This window comes from Oreochromis aureus, linkage group 9 (genome assembly GCF_013358895.1).
Source record: "Oreochromis aureus strain Israel breed Guangdong linkage group 9, ZZ_aureus, whole genome shotgun sequence".
In the NCBI taxonomy this organism is placed as follows: domain Eukaryota; kingdom Metazoa; phylum Chordata; class Actinopteri; order Cichliformes; family Cichlidae; genus Oreochromis; species Oreochromis aureus.
In genome coordinates this window covers 21,520,404-21,540,720 of record NC_052950.1, presented here as the reverse complement: position 1 = coordinate 21,540,720, position 20,317 = coordinate 21,520,404, and the positions used below count along the sequence as shown (strand labels likewise).

At 40.0% G+C, this 20,317-nt stretch overlaps 1 protein-coding gene across 2 annotated transcripts in view; it reads right to left on the bottom strand.

The window, feature by feature from the left end:
- Positions 1–20,317, bottom strand: part of LOC116315979 (structural maintenance of chromosomes flexible hinge domain-containing protein 1-like) — a 61,179-nt gene that overhangs the window by 6,117 nt on the left and 34,745 nt on the right. For both annotated transcript variants that reach the window (XM_039617509.1, XM_039617508.1), the window contains exons 15-36: positions 13,856–13,962; positions 13,594–13,676; positions 13,318–13,431; positions 9,059–9,136; positions 8,855–8,974; positions 8,621–8,765; positions 8,395–8,497; positions 7,804–7,876; positions 6,692–6,831; positions 6,362–6,490; positions 6,044–6,268; positions 5,707–5,849; positions 5,519–5,604; positions 5,310–5,428; positions 3,895–4,056; positions 3,679–3,807; positions 3,412–3,491; positions 3,155–3,312; positions 1,602–1,721; positions 1,150–1,235; positions 911–1,033; positions 640–821 (exon numbers count right to left, since the gene is read on the bottom strand). In XM_039617509.1, coding sequence (XP_039473443.1) covers positions 640–821; positions 911–1,033; positions 1,150–1,235; positions 1,602–1,721; positions 3,155–3,312; positions 3,412–3,491; positions 3,679–3,807; positions 3,895–4,056; positions 5,310–5,428; positions 5,519–5,604; positions 5,707–5,849; positions 6,044–6,268; positions 6,362–6,490; positions 6,692–6,831; positions 7,804–7,876; positions 8,395–8,497; positions 8,621–8,765; positions 8,855–8,974; positions 9,059–9,136; positions 13,318–13,431; positions 13,594–13,676; positions 13,856–13,962 — 2,705 coding nt within the window. The remainder of the gene's footprint in view (positions 1–639; positions 822–910; positions 1,034–1,149; positions 1,236–1,601; positions 1,722–3,154; positions 3,313–3,411; positions 3,492–3,678; positions 3,808–3,894; positions 4,057–5,309; positions 5,429–5,518; positions 5,605–5,706; positions 5,850–6,043; positions 6,269–6,361; positions 6,491–6,691; positions 6,832–7,803; positions 7,877–8,394; positions 8,498–8,620; positions 8,766–8,854; positions 8,975–9,058; positions 9,137–13,317; positions 13,432–13,593; positions 13,677–13,855; positions 13,963–20,317) is intronic.

Genomic DNA, 20,317 nt, shown 5'->3' with positions numbered 1-20,317 from the left:
TTCAGTTAGCTTTTTTCCTCTGTGTCTCCAAAAGCAAACATAGGCTTTCATCATCACATTAAGAGACAAAGATTTTCATTATATTAAAATGATTTTAACAGTGAAAGAAACTTTTACCTGCAGCTCAAACAGAATCAAATCAGAATGCAAAATAAAAGCCCTCTATGTTAGAAAAAACTATTCTAAAAACTAAAAGTCTTATAAAAGAGGGATGTGCCATTAAATCACTAGCTAAGTAAATCTCATTAGTGTCCAAACAGCCCCAACAAAGAGCAGCAGGATGGAGGTCTTATATGTGCTAATAATTACAGTCACCATTATTTTTACAGCAAACTAAAGTGAGAGAGCACCTGTGTTTACAGAGTGTTACAATGTACACTAAATGTGGCTATTTTGGAGGAAAACATATTTCCAGACTCCCAAGGTTCAAAGCATACACTGTTATAGTTTGACATTATTCCAGCTGACTTTCAGGCAGCCTGTTCAAAATGGAGCTGCCACAAGAGCTCTAAATTACTGTTTTTGAGAGACTTTGGGAAGGAAAGGGCTTAAAAAGGAAAGACTTTAATAAAAGGACACATACATCTTCATCACACGTCACTTAGACGCCAACACTAATAAAATACATCTTCCATGTACCTGTTTCCTGGTGACACAAGCACGCTGTCGAGGGCCATGACCTGCTGCCTGCCCTGCGTGTCACGAGAGATCCGCTGCGCTGCTTCTGTTGTTTTGGTGATGACACAGTCCATATCACCTCTGATGTGCCAGGAGATGACCCACGCAGCGGCATCATCCTGCACGACGGCCAGGTGGCCAACCTGCATTCAAAAATTGAAAGATAAACACATCTCCAGAAAATTCATCTCAAAACAAGTACTGAATCTTTAAAAGAAAAAAAGAAAGTTACCATTCCCAAAACCTCTGCCTGTCCCCTAAAGTTGTCACGGACGGGGAAAACTCGTCGGGACATTTTCTGAATCGCTTCCGCTTCAGTACTCTTCTTTTTTATTAGTGCATCAATATGTTGTGCCTACAAATACATAAGAAATGTAATTTCCAGTTCAGTTCAAAAAAAGAAAGAAAGTTGGATTTGAATTTCTGCCTGGCCTGTTCAGGAGTTAAGTGTGGTTGGACGTAATAACTTACAGATATGGGGTCAGGGATTTTCACTTTCCTCCGGCACAGCTCATTTTTAAGATCAGCCTCTTTCTTACTGGCATTCAGGCAAGAAGCTAAGAGGAAAAAATATTTTCATTTGCAGACAATTTTAATCACATATGGAAGGGAAACCCACATAAATCACAGATTTAAGACTATATCATAGTCAGTGGTTTAAAAGTATCATTTCTGTAGCTATACCCATTTGCACTGACATGAGATTATTCAGATTTAGGTAACTTCATTAATCCCAAAAGGGGCCGTTTGTTTGCAGCTTATCCACACGACCTACTGACACAACCTACAGTCTTTAAACACTCATCACTGTTGCATGTCAAGGCAGAGATCAACAAACAATGAAGTCTAGGAAAAAAAACTAGAACAAGGATATTTCAAATGAGACCTGGTTCAACATACAAGAAGCACACAGCACACCTTACCCGTCAGCAACCCAAAGAGCTCCTTGTATGTACGAAAGGTTTCGTTATATTTCTCAATAGCACTGCTGAGCTCATCTTTTTTCCTGGTTAGTTCAGACATTTTTTGCTGGTTCTGTGCATCTAAAATGGAAAAAAAGGAAGAATTAATTGTTTATCAATTAACAGTGAATTGTCAGAAAGCAAATCTAAGCAATAGTACTATAGTAGTGTAACAGTAGTAATACTATTATTAATACTACTTGTTAAGGTTCAGAATTATTGAGGAGGAATTCAAAAATAAGCACAGATCCAGGCGGGTGCAATTAGACGGGATTTTAATGAACACATGTGTGAGTCCGACCGCTGTGCAGATTTCAGCGTCGAACTAAACTTACAATAATTAGACAAAGGCTTTATAGGGTTGGCAGTCTTCCTGTTACCAGGCAGACTCAAACAAAGCATACGTCACTCCAAAACCACAATGACTTTTAACATAGAACATCATCTTCGCCTCGACGGCAGATGCTTCCTGTCTCCATCCTGCCCAGGCTTATCTTCTGGAACATCAGGTCCACGTTCTGCACAAAATGTCACTCATGCAGGCACAACTTTGCAGTCGCAAGCAAAACATAATTGAACTTTTACCTACTCAAAGGAGTCTATCTAATATGTGTGTGTGCGTGCACGTGCGGGGGCGCGTGCATGCTGTGTACTGCGTACGTGTCGTGACCTTTCTCACTATATGTGTCTGTATGTGTATGTCTCGTCTGTCTGTGCGTGCAGAGTTTGCATGTGCTTTCTGAACCTTAGTTGACCTCAACTTAGGCAACCAGGCTAAGGCCATCCTGTGTGTAATGATCTTAACTTCTATGTAAAATGTATAAATCAAATGTTTCAATCTAATACAACTACTTAAAGCTTAAATCAAAGATAAATGCATAATAAACACCCTACTCTTTGGCTTGCACTCACTCTGCTTTCGGTTTCACTTCTGCAAAAGCATGCCCTGCAGACGTGTTTCCTGTCTCATTTTGGCACAGCGTGTATTTCCTGTCCCTGCAGTCAGTTTCTCACCCACTGAAGACTCCAGTGTAAGAATATAAAAACATTCAAAAGCCTTTAAATTATAGATTCAACTCCACAGTTTAAAGTGGTTCTCACTGGACTTGTAATAAAGACTAATATAATACCAATATATTTGAACATCTAAATGCATCTAAATGCAACATCACTATTAACATGAAATGGTAATGGTGATTATAAAAATAGCAGCAAATAATAGCAATAAAATATTTCTATTCTCAATATACTCTTAAGTATAATAGCTTTAAATATCATTTCAGTTTTTTGGCTCACAGGTAGTGATCAAAGTGGGCTGGAATGATTAACTCTGATAAATAGTTTAATATATTGTAATACAGAGATTTTTTTTTGTTAGAGCTTCCAGCTAACAGCATGCAGATACGTCTTGAAGCACTTCTTCAAGTTGGAAAAGAACAGTTCAAACAAGTCATTAAAAGACACAAATTACAATGAAATGCATGCCCATGATGCGTTTAAGTGTAAATGCAAACCTCGAAATGTGCCTCCAGCAAGAAACTTGACACTGGTGTCATACTCCACCGATAGGCTGACTGGTTTTTTGGGATCAGGGAGGACAGTGAGGCTCACTGATGGACCAGGGATGGGTTTTTTGTTGAAGGAGCCTTTAAACTGCAGCTGATAGCACCCCCTAGAGGAAGAACAGGCTATCAACACTCCTACTAGTGACTTTAAAATAGTGGAAACATTAAGACTGATACTGTATTACTACAAATAAAATTTGACTTACTTCGGCCCGCTCAAACCATTAACAACGAAAGAGGCTTTCCCTTCTGCGTTCACAGGTTGTGAAATAACATTGGTTTTCACCTGAAACGATAACAAGACTTCTCCTATTAGATCATTGTATGGTACATGCTCAGACCACCTCTACATAAGCTGAAATTTTGGCAATTTGGTGGTAGCTAAGCTACTTCTCAGACTATACAAGCTATGTACGTCATTTTTCACAGGACTACATGGTGCTTTCTTTGATTGTGTTGATTTTCAAGCTAACCGTCAGTCCTGGAGGTGAAGTCTTTAAGTCCACTACAACCCTCTGGTCTGGAGAAGGGTTTCCCCACTCATCACACAGCTGGACGACAAATGGTTTGGAGATGCCGTGATCATTTAACACCTGCAAAGGCTGAAACCCCCCCCCCACAAAAGGATGAGCTATACCTTTAGTTTGTCTGTAAAAAGAAATTAAATTAAGAATCTTTTATTTGTTTACCTGCTCCGGTGCACTGATGAGTTTAAGCTGAGCAGGGAGTCCTGCGGTCACTTTAATACTGACACGCTCCACAAAGTCAGAGTAGCTGAAGCGCAGTTCTCGGGGGCCGAGAGACCCTGACTCGAAACGAATTCCCGTCACCATGGCAGCACAGCTGCTCTCCTGGTACAATACAGAGCCGTGAGGTTTATCAGCTTAGATCATCACAATCACCACATCTGGCCTGCTCATTATTAAATAAAGAAGTTACTGAATTTTCTATTCATCATCTTCTTACAGTACTGTGTTAGACAAATACAAATACAGTTATAATGACACATGAACCACGTACAGTATTTACACGGGTGCCGTAATAAAGCAAACAGTTGCAAATCAGAGTCAAAAAAATTTAGTATAACATTTTAAAGACTTGCCAGGAAATGCTCCTTATTACACATGCTAACAGAATTATTATTATAGAATTACAGGGTCTGGCAAGTCCTGAGGAGTCAGCCGAATGGTAAGAACAAGATCCGGGCTATCAACATTTATGCCCTGCCCATGATCAGGTACCCTGCTGGGATAATGAGTTGGCCAAAGGAGGAGATAGAAGCCACTGACATCAAGACCAGGAAGCTCCTGACTATGCATGGAGGGTTTCACCCCAAGTCCGGCACCCTGAGGCTGTACGCGAAGCTTAAGGAAGGAGGCCGGGGACTAGTGAGTGTCAGCACCACAGTCCAGGATGAGGCAGCGAACAACCATGAATACATCAGGAAGATGGCCCCAACTGACCGCGTGCTCAGTGAATATCTCAGGCAGCAAAAACCCAAGAAAGAGGAGGAAGAGGAGGAACCATCATGGAATGACAGGCCCCTGCACGGTATGTATCACAGGGAGACAGAGAAGGTGGCTGATATCCAGAAATCCTCAGCTGTATTCATCTCTCTCCCAGTACACAAATCAGCAGCTTTGTGGCACCACCTCTGAATTTATGAGGGTCAAAACCATCTCGGTCATATAAAATAACATTGACTATGTTACCATTTTAGTGAACTTTGACCACAAAGACACAAGCTTTTCGTGTCATCTACAGAGTGCAGAAAAATGTTTCGTCTCCTTGTTTACTTGTAAGGGAGAGTTCATTATCTGTGGAATTCCAGTAATATGACCTTGCTATTTTAACAAAAGCAGGCATCTGGGATTAGGCTTTTTTTTTTTTATTGTTAGGGAGGAGGATTCAGTAGATATATAGTGGTCATAGGGCAGGTGAAAGGGCAAATGCACACATTTATACCCTAAGCTCACCAAAAACACATAATAAAGGGGGCTTTGTTTGCTCAGATAATATTAAGATTGCATTAGTGCATATTTGATTTGATTTAACTAATATTTGAGTCAATGTTTGTCTTAAATGCACATGGCTCTGGTCCCACCTGCCATTTAAATGTGATGGCTGATTTGTCCAGCCCCTCAGCTTCCACTTTTATGTGGTTCACACAGGTGGGGGTAAGCGTCTTGGTTAAATTGTCAAACTGGTCCACAAGCTCCAAGCCTGAGCAAAGAAAGTTATTGTGAGTAATATAGCATGCAACCATGAATTTTAAAAATGTGATTAATTTTAAATGATCAGATTTATACTCACTGATGTTTCCGGAGAGGATCTCACCAAGCTTCACTGTGGTTTGGGGTAAAGCTACTTTTAGACGCTCTGGTTCATCTGGACGAGGCCTACAAACAAAAGAGGGGACTTTATATCTTCACACATCAGTGTGCAGACCGTATCTAATGAAAACACTGAATCAAAGCTTTGATTATAGGTTCATGGCTTACACGATAGTGAAGGAGACGGACACACTCTGGTCCTGATAGGAGACCTGGTAGAAGCGCTGCTCTCCCACCCGTTTAGGTACCTGTAAATCAGGCAGCTTCCCCTGGACCAGATCTTCCAGAAAGACATCTCCTGTCCAGTTAACCTTCACAGTGAAAAGTTAACATTAAGCTAAGAAGTGTTAAAACAGAATGGCTCATACAATTCTTTTTTTTTTTTTTCTAGAATTCTTTTATAAGGGTAAAAAGAAAAAAAAAATTAGTTTTTTCATTTACAAAATCCAACACCTACCTAAAAATCTATTACAAGAGTAAACAGCAATATTTGCACATTACACACCTTGATCATGGAGGCTATTTCAGCAGTGAGCGGTACCTCCCTGCCAGCTTCATCATACAGCTTGCAGAATAAGTTCTGCAGCAGTCCGCCGGCTATCCATTCGATCTTTTCACTGTTCCTCAGCACCAGATTCTCATTGTCCTGACTGTACAGCTCCATCACAGAGACCCGTGTGCTGGGCAGCACCCTCAGCCCCTTTATGACTAACGGTATGTTTTTGTAACTCTAGAAGAAAGAAAAAGAGGAGAGAGACACTACAAACAAGCTACATACTTGGAAATATTCTTCTGAGCAGAAGCTTCTTTTTTTCTAACTCACAGGCATCACAAATTGAGCTTTGAGGTCTTGTTGCTCTCCTTTGATTATTTTCAGGTTAATGGGCTTTGTGACAAGCTGGCCAGCACCGGTGCTGCTGCAATCAGTGACCACCGGGGGGAAACCTTTAACCTGGAAATGTTTAAATACAAACAAAACAAAAACAAAAAAGTTCAGCCTGCGTAGTGCCTTACAGACAGAAACAAGACACCACTGAAAATAAATAGACCAACATATATAAAACAGCTCATTATGGTCTAAATAATCAAAATATTCTTTTAATAAATACAGTTTTCTGTGTTTTTTTTGTTCCGAACAAATCCATGTTTGTACCTCGCAGCGGACGATCTGTTTGGGGTTAGCGGTGATATTTCCAGCCTCATCGTGAATTTCAACATGAAACGTGACCTGGTCTCCGTTCTCCACATCGATTGATGTTTCCTCTGGTTTCACGTGGAGGGAATGTGGGATACCTGAAAAACAACACAAAATCAGGGAATGCTCAAGAAAAATAAGACAAAAATCATATTTACCTCGTCTTAATGTTAGCAGCCAACAGATTATCATTTGAACCACAGCTAAATGACATCTGTTACCTTTACAGTGAAGCTACAGAGTCTCCTGGGGACACTTTTTCTATCCTGATTCACATGAAAGACTTTATTTTTTAAGACCAACTTTTCACATAACCACTCAGGGGGAATAAGATTTGTTTGTTTTAATTAATGTGAAAAACTATGAAAAAAAGTAAATGGATTTGATGCCAGACGTCTGAGAAATGTTAGGGCTGCACTGTGATGTGGTGGTTAGCGCTACTGCCTCAGAGCTAGAAGTTCCTGGGTTTAAATCCATCCATCTCCAGGTACTCTGGCTTCATGCATGCTTTCAGTGGTTATTCTAAATTGGCTGCAGGTATGAATACGACTGTTGGAAGTGTCAGATGCTTGGCTTTCAGTTAAATGCGTTACTTATACCTTTAAATTGATATTTTTTTCTCATCCAAGCAATCATTTCTGATCTAAGTATACATTTGACGCATACTTCAAATGATGTCACTGTAGTCAAGATTGATTTTGAGCCAAAACTTTACCAATAGATAAGTAACATAACATGATGATGCTCAACCAAAAAGATTTTCTTATCCCCACATCGTTGCTGTTGTTTGCTCTGCTGCGACATTTTCTCAACTTTAAGTGTTTTTTAAATGGCTTATTATGAGAACTTGATCGATAATCAGTGTCTCAAATATCTATACACAGTTGTGGGATTTGTATGAACTATTTGTTCATGTCATATAGATGTTGGCACTTCCAGTGCCCTGAGCAATATTTACGCAAAGTTTCAGTATAATTTAAGTATTTAACAATCAAGACAAGAAAGAACATAATGCACATGAGAAACCAGTACACGAACTGTTCTAAAATCATAAATAAATGAGGGATTACCAGGAAGAAGACCGATCTTGATAGATTTGGTGTGCTGTTTCATACCAGGCAAGGTAACTTCCAGGTCATAGCTCTGAAAATGAAAACAAAGTGCATAAAAATATATCACTAAATCAGCTAATCATTTTTAACTATTGTTTAGAAGGGTTCAGGAAATCTGAGTTGGCAGCAATCACTTCAGAGTGTCAGGTCAGAACACTTGCAAATGTTCGAATGCGAGAGGAACAAACAGGCAGAGTCCAGGAATAAAGTTGTCATTCTTTATATTTCCAGTGGAGAACGTGCCTGCAGGTGGGTAAGAGTGTGAGGTGTGTGTGGTTTGGTCTTATGAACGCACACACTGTCTGTTTGGCTGCTGTTTGTCTCTGAGCTGAAGCTGCGGACATGCACACTTATGGTGCATTCAGGGGGCATGGGAAATCCCATACACAAACCTAACCCCTTTTGTACAACTATTGACTTTCAAGTAGTTGTTAAACCTCTTGATTACACTGTGACTGCACTATTAGTAATTAATTTAATTATTTTAAACAGTCTTCCATGTGACGGGCAAATGTATGTGTTCGTAGTGTAGAAATCATTAGTTCTAACCTTGGATTGCTGGTAATTCAGGACTTTTCCTCTCGCTTTGACACTTTTGATGGTGAATGTGGTTCCACTGCTGGAGAATGTCTCATAACTCAGATCCAGACCACTAAAAGAAAAAAATAACAATGGCCGTGTTACAACACTTAAATATGACATAATAAAGACACAAAGGCTTTCATACATTTTTTTTCCACACACTTTAAAATTTGGTAGCATTAATGAGACTCACCAGCATTTGAGCTCAGGTTTGAGTTTAGAAGTGAGGGTCGTTGAGTGGCCATAACCATCTTTTATCTGCAGAGGAATGTCAAACGGCACGCCCACACGCAGCATGGGGCTCATTGGACTGATATCGAAGCTTGCTGCTTCGCCCTCTGAGAACAGAACAAACAAATGTGTCTCTTTGGTCAGAAGGGTGGGAATAACGATTACTAGTTAAATACACAGCATTCTTTCTCCTCACCTTTAATGGTAAACTTCAGTGTGAACCTTGGAAGCGCTCTACCGCCAAAGCTGACAGCGTTTGTTTCATGGACCACTGTGTTCAAATTCAGTGTGTACTTTCCCAGCTCAGTCATATGATCTGTAAACGATGGCTCAAATATGATGTTTCAGCAGACAAAAGTTAGGGCAACCAAGAAGAAGGATAAGAAAATTAAAAACTCACCCATTTTTTTGAACCGGAAACCATTATTTGCTAAATGTGGGGCAACATAAGCAGCAAGCTCTTTGTCTGATTTTGGACCTACAAATGAAAACAGTAAAAAATAAGAATAATTTAATTCTATACAGGTGAAGCAAATATGGAGGCTGAAAAAAAAGAAAAATTGCAAAATAAGGGCGAGAACCAAAAATTTTATTCGAAAATTCCCTTTATTGGTTGTTTTGTCAACATGTGGGGCTGAAAAATTAAAGATTCAAGACACTTTATTGTCATTGTGAAACATAACGAAATTAAGGTACTGTAAGGAAGAGGACTCCCTTAATATAATATAAATAAATGTAGTATTTGTATTGCACTTTAGAGCACACTTTTCACTTTATTAAAAGCACCTTATCAAGCACTTTATTTAGCATCGTACTTTAAGCATGGATTTGCACAGTAAAACATTTGCATACAAGAAATTTAATTATTTATTGAATGTTTATTGGGAATTTTAAAATCAGTTGGTAGCCTTGTTTCATGTCCTGCACAGCTGCTCCTCATCAAGGAATGTGGTGGTGTCTGTAAAAAGGAAAGGTGATTGAGAGAAAATAAGGATTACCAGCAAGGAGAACTAATGCAAATGTGGGTGTGAAAAATCTAGAGATAAAAGTGATGCAAAGAAGTGATAGTAAGATGTGACTACTCGCCTTTCTTTCCTGTGTTCTCTCCAAGGTGTTTGGACAAATGTTTCCCTGGGGTCCAGACACCATTTAAAGGTTCCGGGAGAGACCATGGGTTAAGGGAGTGTGGGGAATCTTTTTGTGCTTGGGTTTTTGGCTTTTTATAATAATGGGTTTGGTGTAAGATTAAAGTGTCAAATATGTATTTATTTATTCGAATTGATGTATTGTATACTGTGGTGGAAAGTTGAGATTTACGAATTTACCTGAGAGTGGAATAATGATTTAGTCTGTGACAGCTGAAGGTATTTAAGGCTGCCAGTTGTCATTAGACAGATGGATTGTGCTGTGAAGAAGCTCAACGATTGAACTGTTTGTAAGGCGAGCTGTATGGCAATTAAATACTTTTTGTTCCACTGTGCTCGCCTTGGTCCATCTCACTGTGATTCTAGCCGCTAAGGGCCGCCCTGTTACAGGCACATTTGTGAGAGCTTTGTCCACCAGCTTATTTGGAATGATGGTGCTGAATGGCAAGCTGCAGTCCACAAAAAGCATGCTGACATACATTATGGCTACGTTCACACTGCAGGTCTTAATGCTCAATTCCGATTTTTTGATCAAATCTGGGGTTTTTTTGTCTGGTTGTTCACACTACAAATTCAATGTGACAGCAAACGCGCTCCAGTGTGAACTGTTCACGGCCCTCAAAGCGGCCCGCATGCGCAAAAGAAGACGTCACACACAACCAATGTTCCGTCTAATTTTTCATGTGTCTGAGCGAACACACAAACTCCCTGAGCGATCCCTTGGACCACTGTGAGTGACATCAGACGTGTGCACTGTGGTCACGCCAGCATCTAATCCATCCAAGTTACATGGTTTATTAAAATAATCAAATTACAGCATTTACATTTATGTTAGACTATTTTAATTAACTGCTTTAGCCCACTTACAATGAAAATGTAAAAAAATCTAGTCATTGACCTGTGTATGTTAACAGTATTGGAAGTAAAAATAACTTTAACTCCAATTTTGAAAACACAACTTTCTTTCTTTTTTAAAAAAAGCTCTGACTTGTATTATGAGTCTGTGGTCTGGGAGAGAGTCCTGTAACTCTGTCTGCAAAATACAGTATATAATGACCAATGCTGGGCAATTAATTATATAGTTACTTCTTCAAAAAAGTAACTCAGTTTGGCAAACAATAAAGATTTTTGCAGCTTTTTTTTTTTTTAATGCAGCCAAGGCATTTTTAAATAAACATTTCAAACTATTTACAGAACACTCAGCTGTTCTGCATCAAATCTGATGCCACACAAATTATTTGTGCCACTCCAAAAAATAATTTCTGTCCACTATGAGATAAAGGAGAACAACAGCCTGATACCTGCAGGGCTGACAACAGGAGATGTATCACTGCTGTAACACCTGTAACATTCAGTACTCAACTCATTGTTCTGACACACACAGCAAAACTACACTACACACTAACTACACAAGATTTGCGCTAAACGTCTCAAATCTCTCACATCTCAAAACACCGCCATCACTCCTAAAACTTCCCCGCTTTCTTAACAACTAGATGCCACGTTGCCATATCATTTTTTGATTGGTCGACATGGTACTTTTTTGAACGAATAGGAAAGGGAGAGGGGGGTGGAGTTTGTTTTTGCTCACAGGCGGAGAGTGCTTTCGAGCCTTTTTTCTTTTAAAACGCCGTTTTTACCGTTTCTTCCCGCAGTAAATATAAACAACGACAGTATTCAGGAAGAAAACCAAACATTGCATATATTTTTATCATAACTCTGGTTTTACGTGGCCTATCAACACAATTTAAAAACTGGTATAAAGTCCACACTTTCTCCGTCAATTGTTCCGTCTGTCCTGCTCACATCTCCAATGGTTGTACACGTTGTCATTAACGTGGCTTCACTCCACATCAGCCACGCCGCTTTGCCAGCTAAAAGGCCGGTGTCGGCACATAACGATGCTGTCATAGCCTGTCAACAACGTTGATTAGCTGCTTATATACGAATGTAAATCGCATTATTGGCTGGACTTTGGGATAAGGTGGCATCGTTCTAATACAATATGGGAGCAGCCAGTCACTCACTGACTAACACTGCAAAACAGAATTGTTAAAGTATTAATTTTAATTTCAATTCAGGTTAATTTTTTTTGTGCGCAACACAGATTTTCTGTGCGCAGAGACCGGGTCAGCAGTGCGCAATTGCGCACGTGCGCAGCTTAGAGGGAACATTGCACACAACGATGGCCCTTAATATAAAGACTTGTTTCGGACTTTACTTTTCCCAATTTTGCTTTAAGTTATAAAGTTATTTTGTTATTTACATATGGCCTAATAGTGATCCTTATTGCTGTTTTAGAGAGGAGCGGTGCTTCAAAGGATAGTTGCAGATTTCTGTCAGAATCTGCAGATTATACAGTACAAATAAAATGTTCACGTTTCTCCAACGTTGTCTTCCCAACAGTTTCACTAACATCTACACTGGATGGCCAGGAAGCGTTCGCGATGTCTTCTCCGGCGCTGATAATTGGCGTCTGTATTGTGTCAGTGACGTAACAGACGGATTTAATGCAACATGACCATTCAAACAGCAGTCACTTTCTAAAACATCAGATATGTATCGGATTCATTACCACAAACGAAAGTGACCCAGATCGGATTTGAAAATATCGGATTTGTGCTGTTCACACTGTCATACCATGATCGGATATGAGTCGCATAGGGTCAAAAAAGTTGGATTTGATGCGCTTTCGACTGCAGTGTGAACGTAGCCTTAGACACAATCTGCCTTAATCTGTAACTGCATCAATGCATTGTTTATACTGTTGGGGAAGTCACTTTAAAGAGTGAGGAAACCTTTCTCCCACTAAAAACACTTCCAAATGAACAGAATAAACAGTCTATGAGTAAGAAACACAGTTTTAAAAAGCTCTGTATAAAATTATTACCACCAGAGGTCAAATGTGACATATTTTAAATCTTTCTGTATTTTTGAAAATACACACCACACTTATAAGAATCATAGTTTCTAAGTTAGGAGGGGTTTTTTTTTGTCAATTTTTGACAAATAAATCATTAACATGACCACCCTCTACACCCCTACAAAGTTTAATCATAATTCATTCAAAACTTTTTGGACTATTGTGTTTATGGACAGAATGACACACATGCAAACGCTACCCAAAATGTACCCTCCTTTGTGGAGGCAACTAGTATTTTATCTGCATCTTTGTTATCACTTAACTCATACCTGTATATTTGCAATGCACACATACAGCACTTTGATAACTGAATTTGCTAGTATTAGCTAATAAATAAAATACCAAAAAAAAGCTTAAGTTAAGGCTTTAAAAAACAAACTCCCAAGGGTTATGTCACAGTGGTCATATCCATCTTTTACAGATCTATGATCTATATGCAACAGTAAATTGTAGTCTGGAAAACTTTGTTATAAACAACACCATTTTTAAGACCGATTAAGTCATCGATCAAGGAAAAAAAAACAAGCCTCTAAGAGCATGAAAAGAAAACCTCATATCAATAGGATATCAAATCTGCAACAAAACACTTACCATGATAGAGTAACGTGAGCTTAATACACAGTTTTGTCCCTTTTCCATGGCCTGTTGAGGGCATCTGAGATAATTTCTCTCCCCTCCTGTTCAGGATCTCAATTTTAAGAGGCCCTGAAACGATACATCAGACAAAATGTGAGGAATGAGCTTTGAGCCATATGAAAAGGGAATGGGGGAAGACTTTTTTTGAACACTACTGTTCGATGTAAACAAATTATATGTTGTTTGATAACATATGAAGTGCTGTGGTATGCAAACAATGCAAGATCTTACCTACAGTAGCCCCGGCGGAAAGAATGGCATTATTTTGCAAGGGGTTACCATTGGGCCATTCCACATTCAGCTTATCTGGAAGCCTGAAACAAACAAATCTCATTTACCTGAACTGAAAGTCTAATTTTTAAATCAGAATGAGGAGAAAGAGCAAGAAAATAATGCAACCCAGGTGACAGAGGATCTACATTACGAATAAAAAGTGAATATTAGAGAGGAGCAGTTTGTGTAGAAAAAAATGTCTCCCTAACTGCTCACTCACTTCTCAGAGTCATTGTCGATATTTTTCTTGATGGCTTCATCAGTGGCTGTCTTGTCGATCTTGGAAATGGGTACAATCTTGTTCATGTCCCAAAGTGCTTTGGGCTCCTGGGAAGAGATTTTTTCTTAAATCAGTAAATTCAATAAAAGAACAAAGAAAAAAATGGACTTATATATTCATACAAGTTGTGAAACTCGGCATCACTAATATCTCAAATCTGGTTCCTGTGACTTTAAGGAAATATTATGGAAAATTTGCCTTAGACTAAAAAACTGCATTTGAAGTCCAAATTTACTCGGTAATGTAGCCCCAAAACAAGTTACTGGAGATGCAGTTTTAAACTTCAGGAATGGTTTAATGAAAAAACATTTCAAATGAACCCTTAGAGTGAAGACACGATACACAACAGCAAAAATGAACAATAAACACACAGAAAAAAACAAACAAACTGGGGTCACAGGGTTAAGACAGAGAAACAGACTTGAACACAGCCAAAGATGACTACACACCAGACCCTCAGGAGCCCTTACTTCTATAGGGAATGATCAAGTAAGCCAACCCTTCCTCTAAATTTCCACAAATTGAGTTTGTGGACGTTTGTGAGTTTACTTTCATTAAACACACTCAGGCATGATTACTGGCAGACCTGCTGAATGACTTAAATAGGCTGTATCTGACAAAGTGAAGCAGGCTAAATGATCTCAAAAAGCAACACATCATGTCACGATATAAACAAACAGAAACAGAGCCTTTATACCAGGGGTGGGCAATCTCAGTCCACGAGGGCCGGTGTCCCTGCAGGTTTTAGATCTCACCTTGGGTCAATACACCTGAATCACATGATTAGTTCATTACCAGGCCTCTGGAGAACTTCAGGACATGTTGAGGAGCTAATTTAGCCATTTAAATCAGCTGTGTTGGTTCGAGGACACATCTAAAACCTGCAGGGACACCGGCCCTCGTGGACTGAGATTGCCCACCCCTGCTTTATACAGAAATGGAGAAAACTTGGAACAGTGGTGAACCTTTCCAGGATTGACCGGCCTACCAAAATTACTCAAAGAGCACATCAACGACTCATCCAGGAGGGCACAAAAGAACCCAGAACAACATTAAAGAACCGCAGGCTTCACATGTCTCAGTTAAGGTCAGGGTTCATGATTCAACAATAAGAAAGAGACTGGGCAAAAATGGAATCCATGGAAGAGGTCAAGGAGAAAGCCACTGCTGACCAAAAGAACTTAAAGGCTCGTCTCACATTTGCCAAAAAACATTTTGATAATCCCCAAAACTTTAGTGAAAATACTCTGTGGACTGACGAGAAAAAGGTTTAACTTGTTGGAAGGTTTGAGTCTTGTTACATCTAGCATAAAACTAGCACAGCACTTCAGAGAATGGACATCATACCGATAGTAAAATATGGTGGTAGTGTGATGGTGTGGGGCTGTTTTCTGCCTCAGGACCTGAAAGACTCACTGTGTTAAACGGAACCATTAATTCTGCCATCGACCAAAACATCCTGAAGGAGAATGTCCTGCCTTCTGTTCGTGACCTCAAGCTGGAGCACACTTGGGTTCTGCAACAGGACAATGATCTAAAACACACCAGCAAGTCCACCTCTGAATAGCCGAAGAAAAACAAAATGAAGACTTTGCAGTGGCTTAGTCAAAGTCCTGACCTAAATCCAATTGAGATGCTGTGGCATGACATTTAAAAGCCAGCTGATGCTTGAAAACCCTCTAATGTGGCTGAATTATTAATTACTAACTAATAATTCTGTAAAGATGAGTGTGGCAAAATTCCTCCACAGCGATGTGAAAGACTCATTGCCAGTTATCGCAAACGCTTGATTGCAGTTGTTGCTGCTAAGGGTGGCCCAACCAGTTATTTGAGGGGTTTAGGAGGCAATCTTTCTCTAATCTTTGTCTAATATTTAAATTTGTTTGACGATCTGAAACATTTAAGTGTGAGAAACTTACAAAAAATAGAAAATCAGGAAGGCGGCAAACACTATTTCGCCCTAGTGTTTGATAATTTTGCTCCGAGTTCAACTTCAGCAGTTTCCTTTAATATGAATGATGTATGATCATAAGCAAACTGAGTGAGTAATTATTGATTATTTAGTAAAAAATCATTACTGTCAGGATGCTCAACCACTGTCATGGCCTAACAGCCCTCGCTGGTTGACCTGCTAATTTGAGTTTGTTTTCTTTTGGTTTGTGTGCCTGTCTGCCTTCTTCCGTTGTTGTTGTCGTTATGTGGGGGCGTAGACTTCCGGTGGCCGAGGCACGAAGCGGCGGCTCCCCCTGAAGGGGTTCCCGCGTTGGAGCCGCCGCACCTGTGATAAAATCATCTCACCAGCTGCCGATAATCATCTACCATCTTGAGGCAGATCAATTTAACGGCACGGCTGGGCGACAACCAGCGCTGGAATGTTGTGTATGCAAGGGTAGTGTCTCTGCTAGAAGCACGTTTAAAGCTACGTTTGAGAACAAGCTAGTTATTGTTTCTCTGCTTGCGTTTTCCCCCCGGATTGGGAGCACGAAGGAGAGGTTGAAGGAGAAGAAGCCATTTGGGATTTTCTATGGAGTCAGGGGACTGAATTACGCTACCAGGAATACCACTGGAAGAAGTCACCTATTCGCATTGCTGCCTTGTCGGATCTATGTGTTTGCAAGCCGCCAGTTTTTTCACTGTAAATAAACTCAATATCTTTTCGGCAAGGAATCTTGCATCTGAGTCTTTACACCCACTCACCATGACAGAATGTTCCAGCCAAATGGACTCAACGGACTCTTCATCATTACAACGCAAACTGTCGCTTCAGGCCGAGCTCCTCAATTGCCATGAGAAAATGTTACATCACTTCTCCAAGGAACAGTCAGCGCTAGTACAGGCAGTAACCGAGCTGAAAGGTATGTTGCAACCTTCTTTAAGGGCTACTGAGGGCCAGTGTTGGGCAAGTTACTATGAAAAAGTAATTAGTTATATTTACTAGTTACTTCTTCAAAAAAGTAAGTGAGTTAGTTACTGAGTTAAAAGATTCTTAAAGTAATTAATTACTTGAAAAGTAACTATTGTGTTACTTTAAAAAAATGTTTAACCCTCTGGGGTCCAGGGTATAATTGGCCATTTTTAATTACTTTTGATTTTCCCTCTACATTTCACCTTTAAAAACTATTTACTTTGCCTTGTTTGGTATCATCCTTTTTAGCACAACCTCGCGTGTCTGAATTTACAGTTATGTTTTCATTTTGATATACTGTATTAACACAATTGATCTAAAATCTGACAAAAAACATAAAATCCGAGTAGAAAAAGTTATATTTTTTACAACCACAAACATGTTTATTGAATCATATTTCATAACTTTAAATGCAAATATAAATTGTCAGTTTTAAAATCCTATGCACAAGTTTTGCAAACAACAAAGTTATTTGCAGCCATTTACCTTTTACCCTTTTTTATAACCATTTCAAACTATTTACATTACGATCAGGTGTTCTGCATTCAATAAGATGCCACACAAATTATTTGTGCCACTCCAAAAATTTCTGTTCACTACAAAAGAGAACATCACAGCCTGATACCTGCAGGTCTGACAGCAGGTGTATCACTCCTCCTGTTTTCATTCAGCAGTCGCCTCATTGTTCTGACACACAACACAAAACTATCCACAACACTACACACTAACTACACAAGACAACACATTAACTACACACTCCAAACACGCTAAACAAATCTCTCACATCTCAAAACTCGCTCTCTCTCTTTTTCTGCTGTCTTTCTTTCTCTCTCTCTCTCTCTCTCTCTCTCGCCGTCACTCCTAAAACTTCCCCCTCTTCCTAAACAACCAAATGTCATGTTGCCATATCATTTTTGATTGGTCAACATGGTGCATTTTTCCACCCACACGAAAGGGCTGTTTTTTTGTTTTTTGCGGGGTCATAAGCAGAGAGTGCTTGCTAGCGCTGTCCTTAGACAGTAAATGTGACGAAACTATTCAGGAAAAAACACCACGTATATATTGTTTATGACTCTGGTTTTACGTGGCCTATCAACACAATTTAAAAACTGGTATATATCACCTTGTTGCTTTGTCATCTTGAAGTGGTCATGTGATTGGCTTACTGCGACTACTTTATTCTTCCTCAGTCAAACAGCAGCACTCATGCGATTGTTTTGCCCCCTTAGCTCCAGGTGTTGTGCCAAAAAGTGATCGTATGCCAGAAAGTGTTTGCTGTCCGCGGGAGCGCGTGCAGCTGCTTTAAGCTGTACACTGATAAAAGCTATTTTGGAGAGAGGTATATATAATCTATGCAAATCATATAAAATTTACTCTGTTATTGCACTCAGCCAAGGAATTATAAAGTAATGGGTTAATTATACCCTTTTCTTAAGAGTAACAACATTACATTAAAAAATGCAGTAAAATATACCCCCAAACCGTGAGTCTTATGTTCCCAATTGCGCATGTGCCAGACCGCGCTTTTTGACTGAGCGGGACAGCCAGCAAATTCTGGGTCCTTTCTCCGGCTTCCATCGAACCCGATCAAACCACAGAAGTGAAGGTAAGCTATTTACACAGGGTGAATAATATATAATAGCGCATGCAAATGGTAATTTTTGAAGTGATGAGCTATTATACTTCACTTGTATTGCTTGCGTCTGTGTAATGCACCATTACTTGAAATGAAACTTGGAATCTGTTGCTGTCTGTTAACCGTCTAGACAACTGCCGCTAAGTTGCAATGAAATGTGTTCGTGGTGCGCTTTTTATCAGTCAGCATGCATGACCAGTCCCGGACTGGTAATCGGAACACTGAGGTCGTGTCCAAATTCATAGGCTGAATCCTCCTGAGGACCCGGACTTCGCGGGCTACGTGGGCCGGGTCCTCAGAAGGTCGGGTAGGCCGACCTTAAACCTACGTTTAACCTGAGTAGCGAAAGTCCGTGGTGATCTGAAAATGATGTGCCGGGAGTTGTGCCGTTCTCGGCGGCTCTAGTGACTGAGCTCTCGGCTAGCTATCAAGCTGGTGGGTAACAAGACGTCTCCGAAAACGTCGAAGCACTTTTGCAAATATGCGATATCTTGATAAACCGAGCAGATATTTGAAGTTTACACAGCTACATTCTCGCCTGAAAATATGTTAAAAGTTTATTTTGTGACCCAGAAAGATTAATAAGAGTAATTTTAAAACTTAGTAGAGGCCGCCATTGCCGGAAACTGGAGTTCGGCTGGGCCGCGCTATGAATTCTGGGATATGGTGGGCCACGAAGGACACACCCGACCCATCCTTTAAACTCGGGGAAAAGGAGGACGCATTTGTCGGCTGCATTCGGAGGAGTCTACGAATTTCGACAGCCTTCGGCGCGTCGCTGTGACGTAATCGGTCTACAAATGCGTCCTCAGGAGGATGCAGCCCATGAATTTGGACACCCCCAATAATAATCGCGGTCTTTGCAAACTACTTTCCTGCCTTGATGGAAAAGAAAATGGATGTCAGATGATTTTTTTTTTTTTTTAAATGGAGAAATGAGAGGGGCAATCCTTAAGTTGTGGTTGCTCTGCTTCTGGGCCAACACATAAAACAGGTAAACAAACTTAAATCCTGTATGTCTTTGAGATTCTATGAACACTGGGCACATCCTTCCCAACAGTCTTGTCTTAAAACTCTTGAAAAACAGCTGTTGCATCCGTCTGCATCTCCGCATTGATCTTCACTGTAGCTCACTGAAAGCTTTCTCCCAGCTGTAACTGGCGGCTTTGTTTTAGCAGCACCAGAACTTTCTGAAAAAGCTCTGAAGCATGCTTGCTTGTATTTAAAAATGTGCATGGCACTAGTCGCTTGTTCTGTCTTTCAGATACAGCTTTGCTCACGTATCTGCTTCATAATCCGCTCAGCTGTTCACACTGCGGGGAAACACTGGGACAGAGCAGCATCATGAACTTCAGCTATAGGGAGATTTTTCAGCAGCAAAACAAATAAAACCAACGTGAAACGATCAGAAAAAAAACAGACTGCTCTGAGAGTTTGAATTATTAACTGTATTTATTGATGTGTGGTTAAAGAGTATCTTATGCATCAGTAAGTAGGGGCAGGTCCCGCCTTCCTCACCTCTGATTGGATAGAAACTCTCTCCTACTTACTGATGATTAAGATACTTGCTCATTGGGTGGGACAAGTGTGTCTGAGAGAGGGAGGGCATCTCATGAGACCATCAGTGTTGCCAACGGTCTCTGACAGAAAGTAGCTGAAGTTGCCCCAGGATGTCACACCAAAATAAAAGCCTGAAATGTTGTCCCAGTCCAGGCCTGTGCATGACTGTCTAACTGCTTGTTTAAAGTTTAAAAACTAGTCAATGCTAGCTTTTTCTAAAATTAAATTTTAAATTTTATTTATATAGCGCCAAATCACAACAAAAGTCGCCTCAAGGCGCTTTATATTGTACAGTAGATCG